Source organism: Oncorhynchus keta, chromosome 29, assembly GCF_023373465.1.
Source record: "Oncorhynchus keta strain PuntledgeMale-10-30-2019 chromosome 29, Oket_V2, whole genome shotgun sequence".
Lineage (NCBI taxonomy): Eukaryota > Metazoa > Chordata > Actinopteri > Salmoniformes > Salmonidae > Oncorhynchus > Oncorhynchus keta.
This window is the reverse complement of record NC_068449.1, coordinates 18,978,113-18,994,598: the sequence shown is the minus strand read 5'-3', so window position 1 is coordinate 18,994,598 and position 16,486 is coordinate 18,978,113. Positions and strand designations below refer to the sequence as shown.

The 16,486-nt window shown below is 44.2% G+C and overlaps 1 protein-coding gene across 4 annotated transcripts in view; it reads right to left on the bottom strand.

Moving 5' to 3' along the window:
• Window positions 1–16,486, bottom strand: part of LOC118362396 (low density lipoprotein receptor adapter protein 1-B) — a 64,994-nt gene that overhangs the window by 21,540 nt on the left and 26,968 nt on the right. For all 4 annotated transcript variants that reach the window (XM_035742688.2, XM_035742689.2, XM_035742691.2 and 1 more), the window contains 3 exons: window positions 2,890–3,032; window positions 1,659–1,771; window positions 272–386 (listed from right to left, as the gene is read on the bottom strand). In XM_035742688.2, coding sequence (XP_035598581.1) covers window positions 272–386; window positions 1,659–1,771; window positions 2,890–3,032 — 371 coding nt within the window. The remainder of the gene's footprint in view (window positions 1–271; window positions 387–1,658; window positions 1,772–2,889; window positions 3,033–16,486) is intronic.

Genomic DNA, 16,486 nt, shown 5'->3' with positions numbered 1-16,486 from the left:
TAAGAGGGGGGAAGAAAATCCATTGATGACGGATGAGAGCAGAACTAGGGCCTACTTGACGAAGGAACATTAACCTAGGTGTCGTTCCCTACTGCGCAGTCCAACTTCTCCTTTTCATTACAAGTTGTTTCATGCAGCTGGGAGGAAGTGTGGCCTTTGGACCAGAGCTAAATTAACAAGGGGAAGGCAAGAGGGAGTGGCACAATCATTCACAAACCCCCCTTGGAGGGAGACTATTTGAAAGAGGGCCCATAGGCACGCACGGACTCACCACCTTCCTCTTGGTGCAGAGGTAGGCGTGGCACTCCAGAGTTTCGTTCTGTTGGCTCTGGGCGATGTAGGCAAACACTTTGTCGTGCATCTTGTCTGCTGTGCAGTAGGATATCCTGAGGCGGGGGATCATAGAGAGACAAACTAGTTTGAATAAAAACCTAAAAATCTAAGAGACACCGCGGATCAGACAAGGCTATCACACAACTTCATCTTCACTGAGCCTTTAAGCACACTACAATCAGATTTAGACCCTTAAATCTTTCATTTCCACATCAAATAAACCCAACACATTCCACACAGATTCCGCCCACACACTATAGCGTGCGGGTGGAGAGCCACTCAAAAGATCCAGGCGAAGAGTTTTAACTTGAGGACATTATCTGTAGTTGATCCACAGCGTACCATGGCTCCATTCGTGTCAGCCATAAAGACTGATGCCTGCTGTGTCCGCCCAGTCCACCTGGGCCTGTGGTGTTTTAGCATTATTGGATTGGACCTGGACTCTTAACTACAGTTCTGCTCTTTCTTTAACACTGTCCCCTGGAACATGCTCTGTTCTGCAGATGTTCAGAGAAATGACATCATTGGTGATATCGTCACCCCAAGACCTGATTGACAGGTGGTTTGGCCAATCGGAAGGGGACCAAGAGAAGAGGGATGACGGACATAATGAATGACCATCTGCCCTCCCTGTTCCTTTCCACACCAGTACACTGCTGCTCAAACTGTCAACATCACTGCAGAGATCAAATGTCTAGTTTACTAATAACTCAGTGATATAAAAATGCAACGTGTAAAAGGATTCTCCTATAAAAGCCGGATCGTTGGATAGTTAGTGCTTCAGTATGATGGAGAGTTGAGCGATGTGGTTGTGATTCTGCCAACCCCTCTGTCACTGAGAGAGTAATCCAAGTTCTGGCCTTGAGACCCAGTTAAAACTCCACTTCTCATAAATGTGGAAAGTTAGACAAGCGATTGAAGTTTGACCTAAGCAGTTACAAGTCACACTCTGTTCTTGAAAGGTGAAATTGAGGGTGTGTGTTGTGCTTGCGCACGTGTGCTATCGTGCGTTCCCATTTGTCAGTATTCCCACCCCAGGTGAGGGCTCAGACACACAGATGTTGTAGAGGCCTCTTGAGGGAGAGGAGATCACCGCAAATCCCGAACACTTTTAGGCTCAACGTGATAGATGAGATGGTCTTGGAAGAGAAGGGAGATTTTGGTGGGGGGAAAAAAATATTATTTTGCAAGTAAAAAAAATTCTGAACTTGGCCTGATAGAATTTCACATTTCAGCTGCACACAACCAGAGCATGAGTATATCTTCTTCTCCGTCAGTGAAAAGCAGAGAGAGAGAGAAACAAAGAGGGAGACATGAGCACTAACCTGTATATGGAGATGTTCTCAATCAGCTGGTTAGAGGCGTAGTCGTAGAGAATGATTCCTCGAGGGGACACCTTTAATGTCACTTTCTGGAGTTTCTTGCCACTGGCTTTGGCCTAGAAAGACAGACAATATTAAATATTTAAAATAAACTAATGCAATCACAAACATTTGCGAAACTTGCCAGTGTGCAAATCTGTGCTAAAGGTACATATCTAGATTGTCTATTTACATTTCTGCTACCTCCTCCAGTGCTGACACAGAACTTGTCCAAAACACAGCCTTGACACCAGCAGGCATTAATCAAACCTACACGCCCTAGCCTAAACACACTTCCCTCAGAGAAACAAAACACATGATTCAAAAAACCCTGGGGGAGGATAACAGCTTTCTAGCTACAATGATACTGGAGAAACAGATCTATTAGACAACTTAATACTATAGTCTGAAGGGATGCATCCAGACCCCTCAGCTGCTAATGATATCCCTAACACACAGAGTCAAGACAAGCAGCTTGTTAGAGTTCTATAACACTCAAACACCACTCAGGTGCTTAACAATGTCGACAGAGAGCCCTGGGCAGAGCAAACAACAGAGCTTGTTTACACCCGGAAAGGAGAAGGACAGCAATAGAAAGACTCAAGGCAGTCATCTAAGCCATTCTCTAAAATCCTGCTTTCAACCAGTCAATACAATAAGTATTGGGTCCAAAACAACACTACCTAGTGTATTAACTGTCAGGACCTTGTTAGTCTGGTCAGGGTGGCGACAGAGAGCAGAGTGAGTCACCTATGAGACTCTGTCCTGTGTGCCCTGGGCCTGATCAGCGTTCCCTAATTCAATTAGCGTGGAGCTGACAGATTTATTAACAATAAGCCTTTCTCTTACTGTATAATAACCCTGGCCAAAGCAACACACAGATGCATCAGTACTAATTGCATCAGTACTAATCAAATGAAGGCTACAACTTAATGGGGAAATAAATGGGAAAATAAATGGGACTGTTTTATACTGTGGTGGTACGGGTATTAAAATATAAGGAGTAGATCACAATCCACTGTATGTTTGGGAAAATTGTCAAAAGGGCCTTTAAAGGTCAGGGAATCTATATAGAATTGAGTTTGCATTTTGAGGGGTTGGTGTGCACAACTCCTTGGGAGAGGATGAGTGGGAGTATAGAAGTGTGTGTGTGTGTGTGTGTGTGTGTGTGTGTGTGTGTGTGTGTGTGGCTGACCGTGGCAACAATCCTCTTGACGGCGGCTGCGGAGAGCTCCTCTCCTTTGGGCTGCTCCACCAGCGTGACGCCCAGGTACTTGAGCTGGAACACCATGCCCTCCAGCAGGGTCTCCCGTGTGTCTGTCCAGTTCTCTGGCAGCTCTATGGAGAGGAAAGAGGACACAGGTGAGAAGAGACAGGTACAGGGGACATACAGGTGACAGGTCAGACTGATGGCCCAGCGTTCTTCCATCTAGAAACAGACGGTAGGCAAATTTCTGACATTAGTTTATGATTAAAGTTTTAGGTCATTTAATTTGCTTCACCAGTTTCTGTGTAACATCCTCCAAAGGCCATTAAACTGTACTCTGGTTGTGTGTGACCATTCCTTAGATTTGGGGGGAGCAGACTTTCTCAGACCAAGGTTTATCACACTAACCACGTTTCCATCCTCAGTTTATATGCGAGTAAAGTCATACCAATTTTATAAATGCCGACAGAATTTGTTCGTTCTACATGGTGGGATCTTTTAGTGTCGGTAAAATGAATTATGAGATAAATGTTAGTGAAAACACCTTTATGCACAAATGTTGATATAATAACAGTCATATCGCAATGGTGTGCGGTCCTCCCACTCGGGAAACCATGCAGTTTATTAGGCTACAGAATAAATAAGTTGTTATACAACAGGTGGTTTGGAATTCCCATTTTTAAGAGCCTATCCTTACCTAGCAATGCACTACCATAACTAGCCGTAGCACCTGTAACTCGTCCTGGATGATTTTAAAGTTACTTTAGATTTGTTTTATCCACTAACATTTGAAGAATGGTGCCAACAAGAAGGAAGAAATTAAACAAGAAGAGCAAGTGGACCAGCAACCTGAGCCTAACATTAACATTAGACATGCAGGAATCAGTAGGGCAGTGAAGTTTTTTCTGGAATGGCTGTCAGAAAAGGGGATTAACTGGTAACCGGTTGTAGAAAAGCAATAAAACACCAGAGTCCATGTCAAAACACCATGGTGCATTATTGCTGAAATGAACTCCACAGGGTGGTGAAAGTGCACTGTGATGAGCTTGATGCTCCTTTCCAATAGAGGGTCTTATTCTGTTGACATGATAATCGAATAAAAAGATTCTCGCTCTTATCCATAATAATCTTATCATGTAAACTAGCCTACCCACACTATCTGCGCGCTGTTGGCTACAGCACACATGCCAAGACTGGAGTAGGCATATTTTAGGGCCAGTATAGCAATATTTTTTTAATGGCAAATATGAAAACACGAAGCAGACCACACTCTTTGGTCCTTTAAAAACCTGCTGTATGTTAAATATTATGTGCTATAGATTGGAAATAAATAAATGTGACTTTGGATGACAACATTATGTTGATTTTCAACATTAAGGCTGTTTTTATAAATAAGTCAAATCTGCTTTGTGTTTTGTTTCCTTGCCATGATAATAACATACCTAGCACATTGGCTATTTAACACAACAGCTTTTGTGATAAAACTATTGGTAGAGTTGAAAATGCGATGGAAACACTTATTGAACATTAGAGTTTTATTCTGTACATGATAACTTAAGCGAAAAAGTACATTTCGTGTGCACTAGTCATCATGCACTGATCTGTATCCGCAACAAGTCAATTTGGTGGAATCACCACTGTTGGGAAAATGCACATATTTTCTTAATGCAGATTCTTGAATATTTATATATTCAATAATGCATGAAAATCTGTCGCCAATTCAATGGAAACCTAGCTTCAGCCTTTGGACAGTCACCTTAAAATGCGAAAATCTGCCAAACCAGGCATCTATCCAAATGCAGCAGGACAAACGTTGGTACATGCAGGGAAGGGATTGGCACATCAAGAGCTTTTGTCTCTGCTCTATTAAAAACATTATCAAAACAGTAAGAATCAGACACATTTTGTCAGAAAGCTGCTCTCCCTACATAACCGTTCCTTCAAAAAGTTCATTTGAAATTCTATTAGTGTTCCTTGTTACTGTAGGTTCCTCTCCGGTCTATGAAACAATGACATTCCATTAATCTAATATTGTAATATTATGAGATGAATAGGAGCCCTGCCATTTCATTTCTTGAGCCTTTTAACTCCAGAATACGCTGTGAGCAGCTCAAGGGCTCTCTCCTTCGATCTCTGTATAAGGCCAGATTGACTAAATGCTTCAGGCTCAGGATTGAACAACAGTTAGAACTGAGCAAAGCAGAGGACTACTATTACCTATAGCCAACTACCCCTCTCCCATGAGACCTCAGTCTCAGCCAAGGCCATCAGGGATCACTGCATATATTAAGTTATTCAATTCTTGTATCTGAGCTCCTAGAGTGTGCGGCTCTCCTTTCATTTCAGGGATCACTGCAATAGAGGAACACAAACGAATATGCACAGACATGCACACAATCCTCTACATAGCTGCGATTGACATATCAGGCTTCTTATTCATAGTTCCTTAAGCACCATGTTTAAATACACTGACTTAATGATTTTTGTTACAGGCTTAGAACTGAAAGGCTGGCCAGTACACTGAAATTGCCTAATTTATGTTTCAGAGACGAAAGACGAATGACAAAGGTTGTTTTGGACTGCTTTCATTATAAAAACAAATGTTTAATCTTCATACTGCACTTCCTTCCTGAAAACAGAAAACATAAAAAAGGTCTGTATCAAAAAAGAAAATGGTAGAAACTTACACTCGATAGTGACACAGAAATTTGGAAGGGAAGAGATGACATACACACAGCTAGGATCTCCAAGGACTGGGATGCTCCCCCACACACACCCTCCAACACCTCAAACCTTTTGACTCGTTGCTCTTAAGAGGAGCATTCACAAGCATCAGGGTGCTCATTTCTGTTAGACCACCATGAGACATGGCCACCTGCCCCCTTGCCACTGCTCATTTCTTGGGAGGTCTCTGGTGGTCAGTGATATATGTTGACCTCAGGGTCATCTAGATGGAAGATCTTGTCTTCACAGCAGCCGTGGTCTTACAGAGACATTCAGCCAACTGCAAAGGTTACTACTGTAGGTTAAAATCATGCTCGGAGCATCAAAGGTAAACCCATGGATTGGATTCCATGTAGGCTATTCTTCAATGCAAAAGGTTAAGATTATTATGCTTTCACCCTGTGGAGCCACAGTCATATTCTACCAATGTAAAATGCCTGAGGTCTAGCTTGCTACTTTGCTTGCGTTTCAGAACCAAAATCTACCCATCGAAGACCACACTCAAGGACACTGGTTTGAAAAGTGCAACAACGTGACCCCTTAAAACCTAACAAGGAGTTGAAACTAGAAACAAACATTTTCAAATAGGGAATCTATCATTTTCATCTCTCTCCTCACCCTTGGTGACCAGCCTTCAGTAAACACAGTCTTTGTCCATTCCAACCTCCTCAATCCATCCATCATTCTCCATTTTATACTAAGTAGTACTGTGCACCTCCCATAGTCTTTTCTTGACTTGGTGACTGTGAAGAAACCTCTGGTGGCGTATGCATGGGTGTCCAAGCTGTGTGCTAGTAGCTTCATAGGTCTGAGATCCCGCTAACGGGATCGATACGACAACAGCCAGGGAAAGTGCAGGGCGCCAAATTCAAAACAACAGAAATCCCATAATTAAAATTCCTCAAACATAGAAGTATTTCACACCATTTTAAAGATACATTTCTTGTTAATCCCACCACAGTGTCCGATTTCAAGGCTTTATGGCGAAAGCACCACAAACGATTGTTAGGTCAAAGCCAAGTCACAGAAAAACACAGCTATTTTTCCAGCCAAAGAGAGTCACAAAAATCAGAAATAGCGATAGAATTAATCCCTAACCTTTGATGATCATCAGATGATGCTCACGTTACACAATACATTTGTGTTTTGTTCAATAAAGTTCATATTTATATAAAAAAAATCTCAGTATACATTGGCGCGTTGTTCAGTAGTTCCAAAAACATCCAGTGATTTTGCAGAGAGCCAAATCAATTTACAGAAATTCTCATGATATAATTGATGAAAATACAAGTGTTATGCATAGAACTCTTTGTGGCACCTGACCACACAACTGAACAGTAGCACAGGTGTGACACAACTAGGGCCTGTAGGACCTGCCTTGTTGATAGTGTTGTTAAAAAGGCAGATCAGCGCTTAGCTACTGTTGAATCAATATGTTTTGACCATGACAGTTTACAATCCAGGGTTACTCCAAGCAGTTCAGTCACCTCAACCTGCTCAACTTCCAAATGATTTATTACCACATTTAGTTGAGGTTTAGGGTCCCAAATACAATGCTTTTAGTTTATGAAATATTTACAGTGCATTCGGAAAGTATTCAGACCCCTTCCCTTTCTCCACATTTTGTTACAGCCTTATTCTAAAATGTATTAAATGCACATTGTTTCCTCCTCAATCTACACACAATACCCATAATGACAACACAAAAACAAGTAAAAGTATTTTGCAAATTTAAAAAACAAATACCTTATTTACATAAGAATTCAGACCCTTTGCTCAAAGACTTGAAATTGAGCTCAGGTGCATCCTGTTTCCATTGATCATCCTTAAGATGTTTCTACAACTTGACTGGAGTCCACTTGTGGTAAATTCAATTGATTGGGCATGATTTGGAAAGGCACACACCTGTCTATATAAAGTCCCACAGTTGACAGTGCAAAAACCAAGCCATGGGGCCAAAGGAGTTCCGAGACAGGACTATGTCAAGGCACAGATCTGGCGAAGGGTGACAAAAAAAACATTCTGCAGCATTTACCGGTCCCCAAGAACACAGTGGCCTCCATCATTCTTAAATGGAAGAAGTTTGGAACCACCAAGACTCTTCCTAGAGCTGGCTGCCCAGCCAAACTAAATAAACAGGGGAGAAGCGCCTTGATCAGGGAGGTGACCAAAACCCCGACGGTCACTCTGACAGCGCTCCTCTGTGGAGATGGGAGAACCTTCCAGAAGGACAACCAGCTCTGCAGCACTCCACCAACCAGGCCTTTATGGTAGAGTGGCCAGACGGACGCCAGTCCTCAGTAAAATGCACAACATCCGGCTTGGAGTTTGCCAAAGTCACCTAAAAGGACTCAAACCATGAGAAAAAATATTTTCTGGTTTGATGAAACCAAGACTGAACTCTTTGGCCTGAATGCCAAGCATCACATCTGGAGGAAACCTGGCACCTTCACTACGGTGAAGCATGGTGTTGGCAGCATCATGCTGTGGGGATGTTTTTCCAGTGGCAGGGACTGGGAGACTAGGATCGAGGGAAAGGTGAATGGAACAAAGTACAGAGTGATCCTTGATGAAAACCTGCTCCAGAGCGCTCAGGACGTTAGACTGGGGGGGAAGGTTCACCTTCCAACAGGACAACGACCCTAGGCACACAGCCAAGACAACACAGGAGTGGCTTCGGGACAAGTCTCTGAAGTGGCCCAGCCAGAGCCCAGAATTGAACCCGATCGAACATCTCTGGAGAGACTGGAAAATAGCTGTGCGGCAACACCCCCCATGCAACCTGACAGAGCTTGAGAAGAATGGAAGAAACTCCCCAAATACAGATGTGCCAAGCTTATAGCATCATACCCAAGACAAGGCTGTAATCGCTGCCAAAAGGTGCTTCAACAAAATACTGAGTAAAGGGTCTGAATACTTATGTAATTATGATTATTTTTAATAAAATTGCAAAAACACCCCAAAAAACAGTTTTTGGTTTGTCATTATGGGTTATTGTGTGATGAGGAAAAAACTATTTAATCAATTTTAGAATAAGGCTGTAACATAACAAAATGTGTAAAAAGTCAAGGGTTCTGAATACTTTCCGAATGCACTAGAACTTATTCCTTGCCACCCATTCTGAAACTAACTGCATTTCTTTGTGTTGCAGTGATTTCACTCGCTGTAGTAGCTGACGTGTAGTGTTGAGTCATCCGCATGCATAGACACACTGGCTTTACTCAAGGCCAGTGGCATGTCATTAGTAAAGATTGAAAAAAAGTAAGGGGGCTAGACAGCTGCCCTGGGGCATTCCTGATCAAATCAAATAATCAAATCAAATTTTATTTGTCACATACACATGGTTAGCAGATGTTAATGCGAGTGTAGCGAAATGCTTGTGCTTCTAGTTCCGACAATGCAGTAATAACCAACAAGTAATCTAGCTAACAATTCCAAAACTACTACCTTATAGACAAGTGTAAGGGGATAAGAATATGTACATAAAGATATATGAGTGAGTGATGGTACAGAGCGGCATAGGCAAGATACAGTAGATGGTATTAAGTGCAGTATATACATATGAGATGAGTATGTAAACAAAGTGGCATAGTTAAAGTGGCTAGTGATACATGCATTACATAAAGATGCAGTAGATGATAGAGTACAGTATATAAATTTACATATGAGATGAATAATGTAGGGTATGTAAACATTATATTAGGTAGCATTGTTTAAAGTGGCTAGTGATATATTTTACATAATTTCCCATCAATTCCCATTATTAAAGTGGCTGGAGTTGAGTCAGTGTGTTGGCAGCAGCCACTCAATGTTAGTGGTGGCTGTTTAACAGTCTGATGGCCTTGAGATAGAAGCTGTTTTTCAGTCTCTCGGTCCCAGCTTTGATGCACCTGTACTGACCTCGCCTTCTGGATGATAGCGGGGTGAACAGGCAGTGGCTCGGGTGGTTGTTGTCCTTGATGATCTTTATGGCCTTCCTGTGACATCAGATGGTGTAGGTGTCCTGGAGGGCAGGTAGTTTGCCCACGGTGATGTGTTGTGCAGACCTCATTACCCTCTGGAGAGCCTTACGGTTGTGGGCGGAGCAGTTGCCGTACCAGGCTGTGATACAGGACAGGATGCTCTCGATTGTGCATCTGTAAAAGTTTGTGAGTGCTTTTGGTGACAAGCCGAATTTCTTCAGCCTCCTGAAGTTGAAGAGGCGCTGCTGCGCCTTCTTCACGATGCTGTCTGTTTGGGTGGACCAATTCAGTTAGTCTGTGATGTGTACGCCGAGGAACTTAAAACTTACTACCCTCTCCACTACTGTCCCATCAATGTGGATAGGGGGGTGTTCAATCTGCTGTTTCCTGAAGTCCACAATCATCTCCTTAGTTTTGTTGACGTTGAGTGTGAGGTTATTTTCCTGACACCACACTCCGAGGGCCCTCACCTCCTCCCTGTAGGCCGTCTCGTCGTTGTTGGTAATCAAGCCTACCACTGTTGTGTCATCCACAAACTTGATGATTGAGTTGGAGGCGTGCGTGGCCACGCAGTCGTGGGTGAACAGGGAGTAAAGGAGAGGGCTCAGAACGCACCCTTGTGGGGCCCCAGTGTTGAGGATCAGATTGTCCTTCTGTAGCTCAGTTGGTAGAGCATGGCGCTTGTAACGCCAGGGTAGTGGGTTCGATTCCCGGGACCACCCATACGTAGAATGTATGCACACATGACTGTAAGTCGCTTTGGATAAAAGCGTCTGCTAAATGGCATACATTAGGATCAGTGGGGTGGAAATGTTGTTGTCTACCCTTACCAACTGGGGGCGGCCCGTCAGGAAGTCCAGTACCCAGTTGCACAGGGCGGGGTCGAGACCCAGGGTCTCGAGCTTGATGACGAGCTTGGAGGGCACTATGGTGTTAAATGCCGAGCTGTAGTCGATGAACAGCATTCCCACATAGGTATTCCTCTTGTCCAGATGGGTTAGGGCAGTGTGCAGTGTGGTTGAGATTGCATCGTCTGTGGACCCATTTGGGCGGTAAGCAAATTGGATTGGGTCTAGGGTGTCAGGTAGGGTTGAGGTGATATGGTCCTTGACTAGTCTCTCAAAGCACTTCATGATGACGGAAGTGAGTGCTACGGGGCGGTAGTCGTTTAGCTCAATTACCTTAGCTTTCTTGGGAACAGGAACAATGGTGGCCCTCTTGAAGCATGTGGGAACAACAGACTGGGATAGGGATTGATTGAATATGTCCGTAAACACACCTGCCAGCTGGTCTGCGCATGCTCTGAGGGCGCGGCTGGGGATGCCGTCTGGGCCTGCAGCCTTGCGAGGGTTGACACGTTTAAATGTTTTCCTCACGTCGGCTGCATTGAAGGAGAGTCCGCATGTTTTAGTTGCGGGCCGTGTCAGTGGCACTGTATTGTCCTCAAAGCGGGCAAAAAAGTTAGTCTGCCTGGGAGCAAGACATCCTGGTCCGTGACTGGGCTGGTTTTCTTTTTGTAATCCGTGATTAACTGTAGACCCTGCCACATACCTCTTGTGTCTGAGCCATTGAATTGAGATTCTACTTTGTCTCTATACTGACGCTTAGCTTGTTTGATTGCCTTGCGGAGGGAATAGTTACACTGTTTGTATTCAGTCATGTTTCCGGTCACCTTGCCCTGATTAAAAGCAGTGGTTCGGGCTTTCAGTTTCACGCGAATGCTGCCATCAATCCACGGTTTCTGGTTTGGGAATGTTTTAATCGTTGCTATGGGAACATCTTCAACGCACGTTCTAATGAACTCGCTCACCGAATCAGTGTATTCGTCAAGGTTGTTGTCTGACGCAATACGAAACATATCCCAGTCCACGTGATGGAAGCAGTCTTGGAGTGTGGAATCAGATTGGTCGGAGCAGCGTTGAAAAGACCTCAGCGCGGGAGCTTCTTGTTTTAGTTTCTGTCTGTAGGCAGGGATCAACAAAATTGAGTCGTGGTCAGCTTTTCCGAAAGGAGGGCGGGGCAGGGCCTTATATGCGTCGCGGAAGTTAGCAGTGATCCAAGGTTTTTCCAGCCCTGGTTGCGCAATCGATATGCTGATAAAATTTTGGGAGTCTTGTTTTCAGATTAGCCTTGTTAAAATCCCCAGCTACAATGAATGCAGCCTCCGGATAAATGGATTCCAGTTTGCAAAGAGTCAAATAAAGTTCGTTCAGAGCCATCGATGTGTCTGCTTGGTGGGGAATATATACGGCTGTGATTATAATTGAAGAGAATTCCCTTGGAAGATAATGCGGTCGACATTTGATGGTGAGGAATTCTAAAACAGGTGAACAGAAGGACTTGAGTACCTGTATGTTGTTATGATCACACTACGTCACATTAACCATGAAGCATACGCCCTCGCCCCTCTTCTTACCAGAAAGATGTTTGTTTCTGTCGGCGCGATGCGTGGAGAAACCCGCTGGCTGCACCGATTCCGATAGAGTCTCTCCAGTGAGCCATGTTTCCATGAAGCAAAGAACGTTACAGTCTCTGATGTCCCTCTGGAATGCTGCACTTGCACGGATTTCATCAACCTTGTTGTCAATAGACTGGACATTGGCGAGAAGAATGCTAGGGAGTGGTGCACGATGTGCCCGTCTCCGGAGTCTGACCAGAAGACCGCTCCGTTTCCCCCTTTTACGAAGTCGTTTTTTTGGGTCGCCGGCTGGGATCCATTCCGTTGTCCTGGGTGAAAGGCAGTACACAGGATCCGCTTCGCGAAAGTGATATTCTTGGTCGTACTGATGGTGAGTTGACGCTGCTCTTATGTTCAGTAGTTCTTCTCGACTGTATGTAATGAAACCTAAGATGACCTGGGGTACTAATGTAAGAAATAACACGTAAAAAAAACAAAAAACTGCATACTTTCCTAGGAATGCGAAGCGGCCATCTCTGTCGGCGCCGGAAGTTTCCTCCTGGACTATGCTGGAGAGGCTTCCATTAAAATAATGCCCTCTGTATTCTGTTAGACAGGTAACTCTTTATCCACAATACAGCAGGGGGTGTAAAGCCATAACACATAGGTTTTTCCAGCAGCAGACTACGTCAAAAGCCACACTGAAGTCTAACAAAACAGCTCCCACAATCTTTTCATCCCCAATTTCTCTCAGCCAATCAATCATTTGTGGAAGTGCCGTACTTGTTGAATGTCCTTCCCTAGAAGCGTGCTGAAAGTCTTCAAATTATTTACATTAAAATAGCATTGTACCTTGATCGGACCACAAAGGTCTTAAAAGCTATAGTAACCGAAAGGGCATCAAGCCGTCTGAAATTACAAGCATCTGCATACATTAGACACTTTACTTTTCCCTCCAGGGGCATTTCCTCCATTCTTTTATCTCAACACACGTGTACTGCGTGGTTCACTGAGACCAATCCCTACTAGAGGCTGTGGGGTTGACAACAGTTCACTCTAAATACAGAGCCTCAGTGTAATCCTTTCTCCTTGTCCCCTCCCCCCGCCCGCTCTCTCAGAACCATAAATATACATGGCTCTGCTCTTTCGCTTCTTCCGTCCCTCCCCTCGCTCTTCCCTCACACTCTCTCCTTACTTCTTAAAGAAAACCATAGGAGTGGCTGAGATAAGCAGGGCAAGAGATAATATACTCCAGCAAAATTATATACCACAAAGTGAAAACATTTTCATGCTATTTTCATTAGTGATGGAGGGAGGGCCAATTCTCCACATGCCAATTACTCCTGAAATAGCTACATTAAAGTACATTCACCCTTTGAAGCCAAACTCAAATGTCTATGAGAGAGGGGTAGCCTAATCTAAGAGTGCTGCTTCGTATGGATAATAATCCATTTCCATATTGTAACAGAGCGCCACATTCTCATTCTTCTCCTCTTGCTGCCCAGGAGAGGTTATTAGCTCACACTTCAAAGGCTGCCTATGCTGGCTGGAGCACAGCGCTGCCTGTAACTGAACGGAGTGCTGGACGCTGGAACACTGCTGCATACACGGCCCAGGCCGTTTGGCAGCGACAGAGGACCACAGCTGCTCCCAGAACAGGGGGCGTGAGTATGGTCGACTCGGCCCGTGATCTTCAAAGCCAAGCCTGGATAATGAAAAGGTAGAGGTGTGTGTGTGGAGGCGACTCTGACTGAGGCACTGGAGGGACAGGTGTCTACTTCTGCTGCCATGGGATGACATTAAGAACAGACCATCTCACACCAAAGCCAGCTTCTGCACAGTGCACACAAATTAATTGACCAAAGCATGTTCACTCCGCATGGGGAAATGGGCAGAATGGAGGAAAACCCAGTGAACAGGAAAAACACACACACACACACACACAAATTGAATCAAGGCCAAAGTAGGGAAAAAGAAAAGAGATTCCCCTAAAGTGGCCCACATACATTCCTGTAGGCACATTTCTGTTTGAGGTAATACACCATATGCCCCTCTATAAATAAAAAAGAAAGGGCCCTTTTTAAAAATCCCATTATCAGGCACCACCATTATGAATTAACAATGAGACAGTTACAGGAATACAGAATCCCCTTGAATGTATAGACATTCTTCAAACAGTAGACTCTATACACCACAGTCAGTCTGTCATAGCTGTGAGAAGTGTGATCCAATTCCAGTGTCTTCTGTCACAGCAGATAGAATGGTGCTTCCCTCAGAGCTGTGGCAGTGAGAGGTGTCAGACTAATCCTGCAGAGAGACAGAGAGAGCAGTCTGCGCCACAGCCCTCTAATCAAACAAGCTGTGAGGAGCCCACTGACACACTGCCGTCCTGATACACCACCACCAGTCCTCTGCTTCTCGATCAGACCAGTCTTAACACATCAGTCACGAAGGGAGGGAGGGAGGGAAACAAATAAACCCTACTACCTTCCTCCTCCCTTCTTTCTCTCCATCCGTCAGTGTTCTACCTCATCTGAAACCAGAATAGTTTCAGGGGACTGTGCCTAGTGAAAATGACCTTATTTGTCCCCCACGGTCTTATTGTGTCTTATGGTGAAGTGGAGCTTGTCTGGTAGCTGGATCGTGGGAAGATGGCAGCAGTGAGATAAAACCAGTGATCGGCTCTGAATATCAAACAGATGTGCCAGCGGCTACAAACTGTCTCCTAGACTACCGGTAGGCAAGAGTGTTAGCCGGTAATTGATTGACAGTGAATGGACATTCTGCCCATCTTAGGTCTCTCAGTACTAGTGGGAAGCAGGGTTAATTTGGTCAAAAATAACTTTGGCAACAAAAAAGAACAAAAAAAACTCGTCAACCTATTTTTCCTGACTAAAACTATGACGATAAGGAGACACCTTTGAAAAAAACAATAACTATTACAAATGACTTTTAATTTTGGTCTATGAAATTTTTACAAAACAAGAACATTTGACATGAAGCTCCTTTTCATCGGTTTAGTCCAGGATGGGACTGACTATCAACCTCTCCTGGTGCAACGAGCAGTGGAGATGCCAACATTTCTGATCAGGGGGATTGGAATCAAAGGGACTGCAGGCCTGACACCATGGAGAGGAGAGACAGAGGAGGCAGAGGGTAAGCAGATACTGCAGGGTGCTGTGCCAAGAGGAAGTGAGGCTGGAGATTAAGAGGTGGGGAGACAGAGGGTCACATCAGATCACTGATGTCTCCACCATCAACAACCGCAGTTACCGCAGATAGAGGACAGGAATCCAGCCCGCTCATCTAAGTATAGGCTACCCTCTGCCCTGGAACTAAAGACAAGAGGGGGACTGGGAGGGTGAAAGACAGTGAGGGAAAGACAGACAAGGAGAGAGATAACAAATGAGAGTCAAACAGAGCAAGACAGAATAAAGAGGTGCACACACACTCTCAACCAGAAGGAGACATCCTACAGCCAGTCTGACAGGCCATTACACGTTATTCAGATATGTGGGACATGCAACAGTCTTTAATCACCGTGGAAACAGGCAGCAACTCTCAGAGAATGCAGCCCGAGCAGACAGTGATAGGGAGGCTCAGAGCGACTGAAGGAGATAGGCATTCAATGATACAGACTATGAAAACACAAATCATGGCTGTGCATTTCCACGATGTAACAGCCTAGGGTGTTCATGGTTTCTAGCCATGGCGTTAAGAATCTCAAGACAGGCTATTCACTAGTTGACAAGGGAATGCTGATGGCCCCTTAATAGCATCAACAAAAGGAAAGACAAACAAACCCGCCCCTCTCAGAGGTCCACCTATTTTACACAACACCATGTAGGCTATGTGGTGACAAGTCAGATCAGGTTGCCAGGCCTTCAGTGAGTGAAGTAAAGTGCTAGCTGACGTGGGCTAACCCACTCACCTTACACATGGGCAGAGAAAAGGCACTTAGTGTCTCAAGTACTCCCTCTCTAGTATCATCGCAACGGCAGCCCAAATCAAGTCACTGTAAAGCCACACGGACATGAGAAACGAAAACTATTAAGAAATCAGTTACTAAGTCAGTCAGTTACACAAGAACCTGCCATCAGAGACCTTCCCAGGGTTGGGTAGGTTACTTTGTAAATGTAATCCATTACAATTACTAGTTACCTGTGCAAAATTGGCATCAGTTATGTACATTTTGGATTACACAAGCTCAGTAATGTCATCTGATTACGTTCAGTTACTTTATGATTACATTCCCCTTAAGAAAAAAAGGATCCATCAAAACGCATTTGCTGTGTCATCATAGTAGTCTCCGACTTGTGGTCAGACTCGCTGAGGTGGAACAAACTTTTACATTTTTACATTCTGAATTGGATGTCATTGAGAAAACAAGTGTCAACGTATTTTTTTCACAAACATCCTTTCTGAATTCAAAAGTAATCTAGTTGTTCAAAGGTGTCCAATTACAATATTGTTGCTGGCAACTGTTTTTTTTGTAATCAGA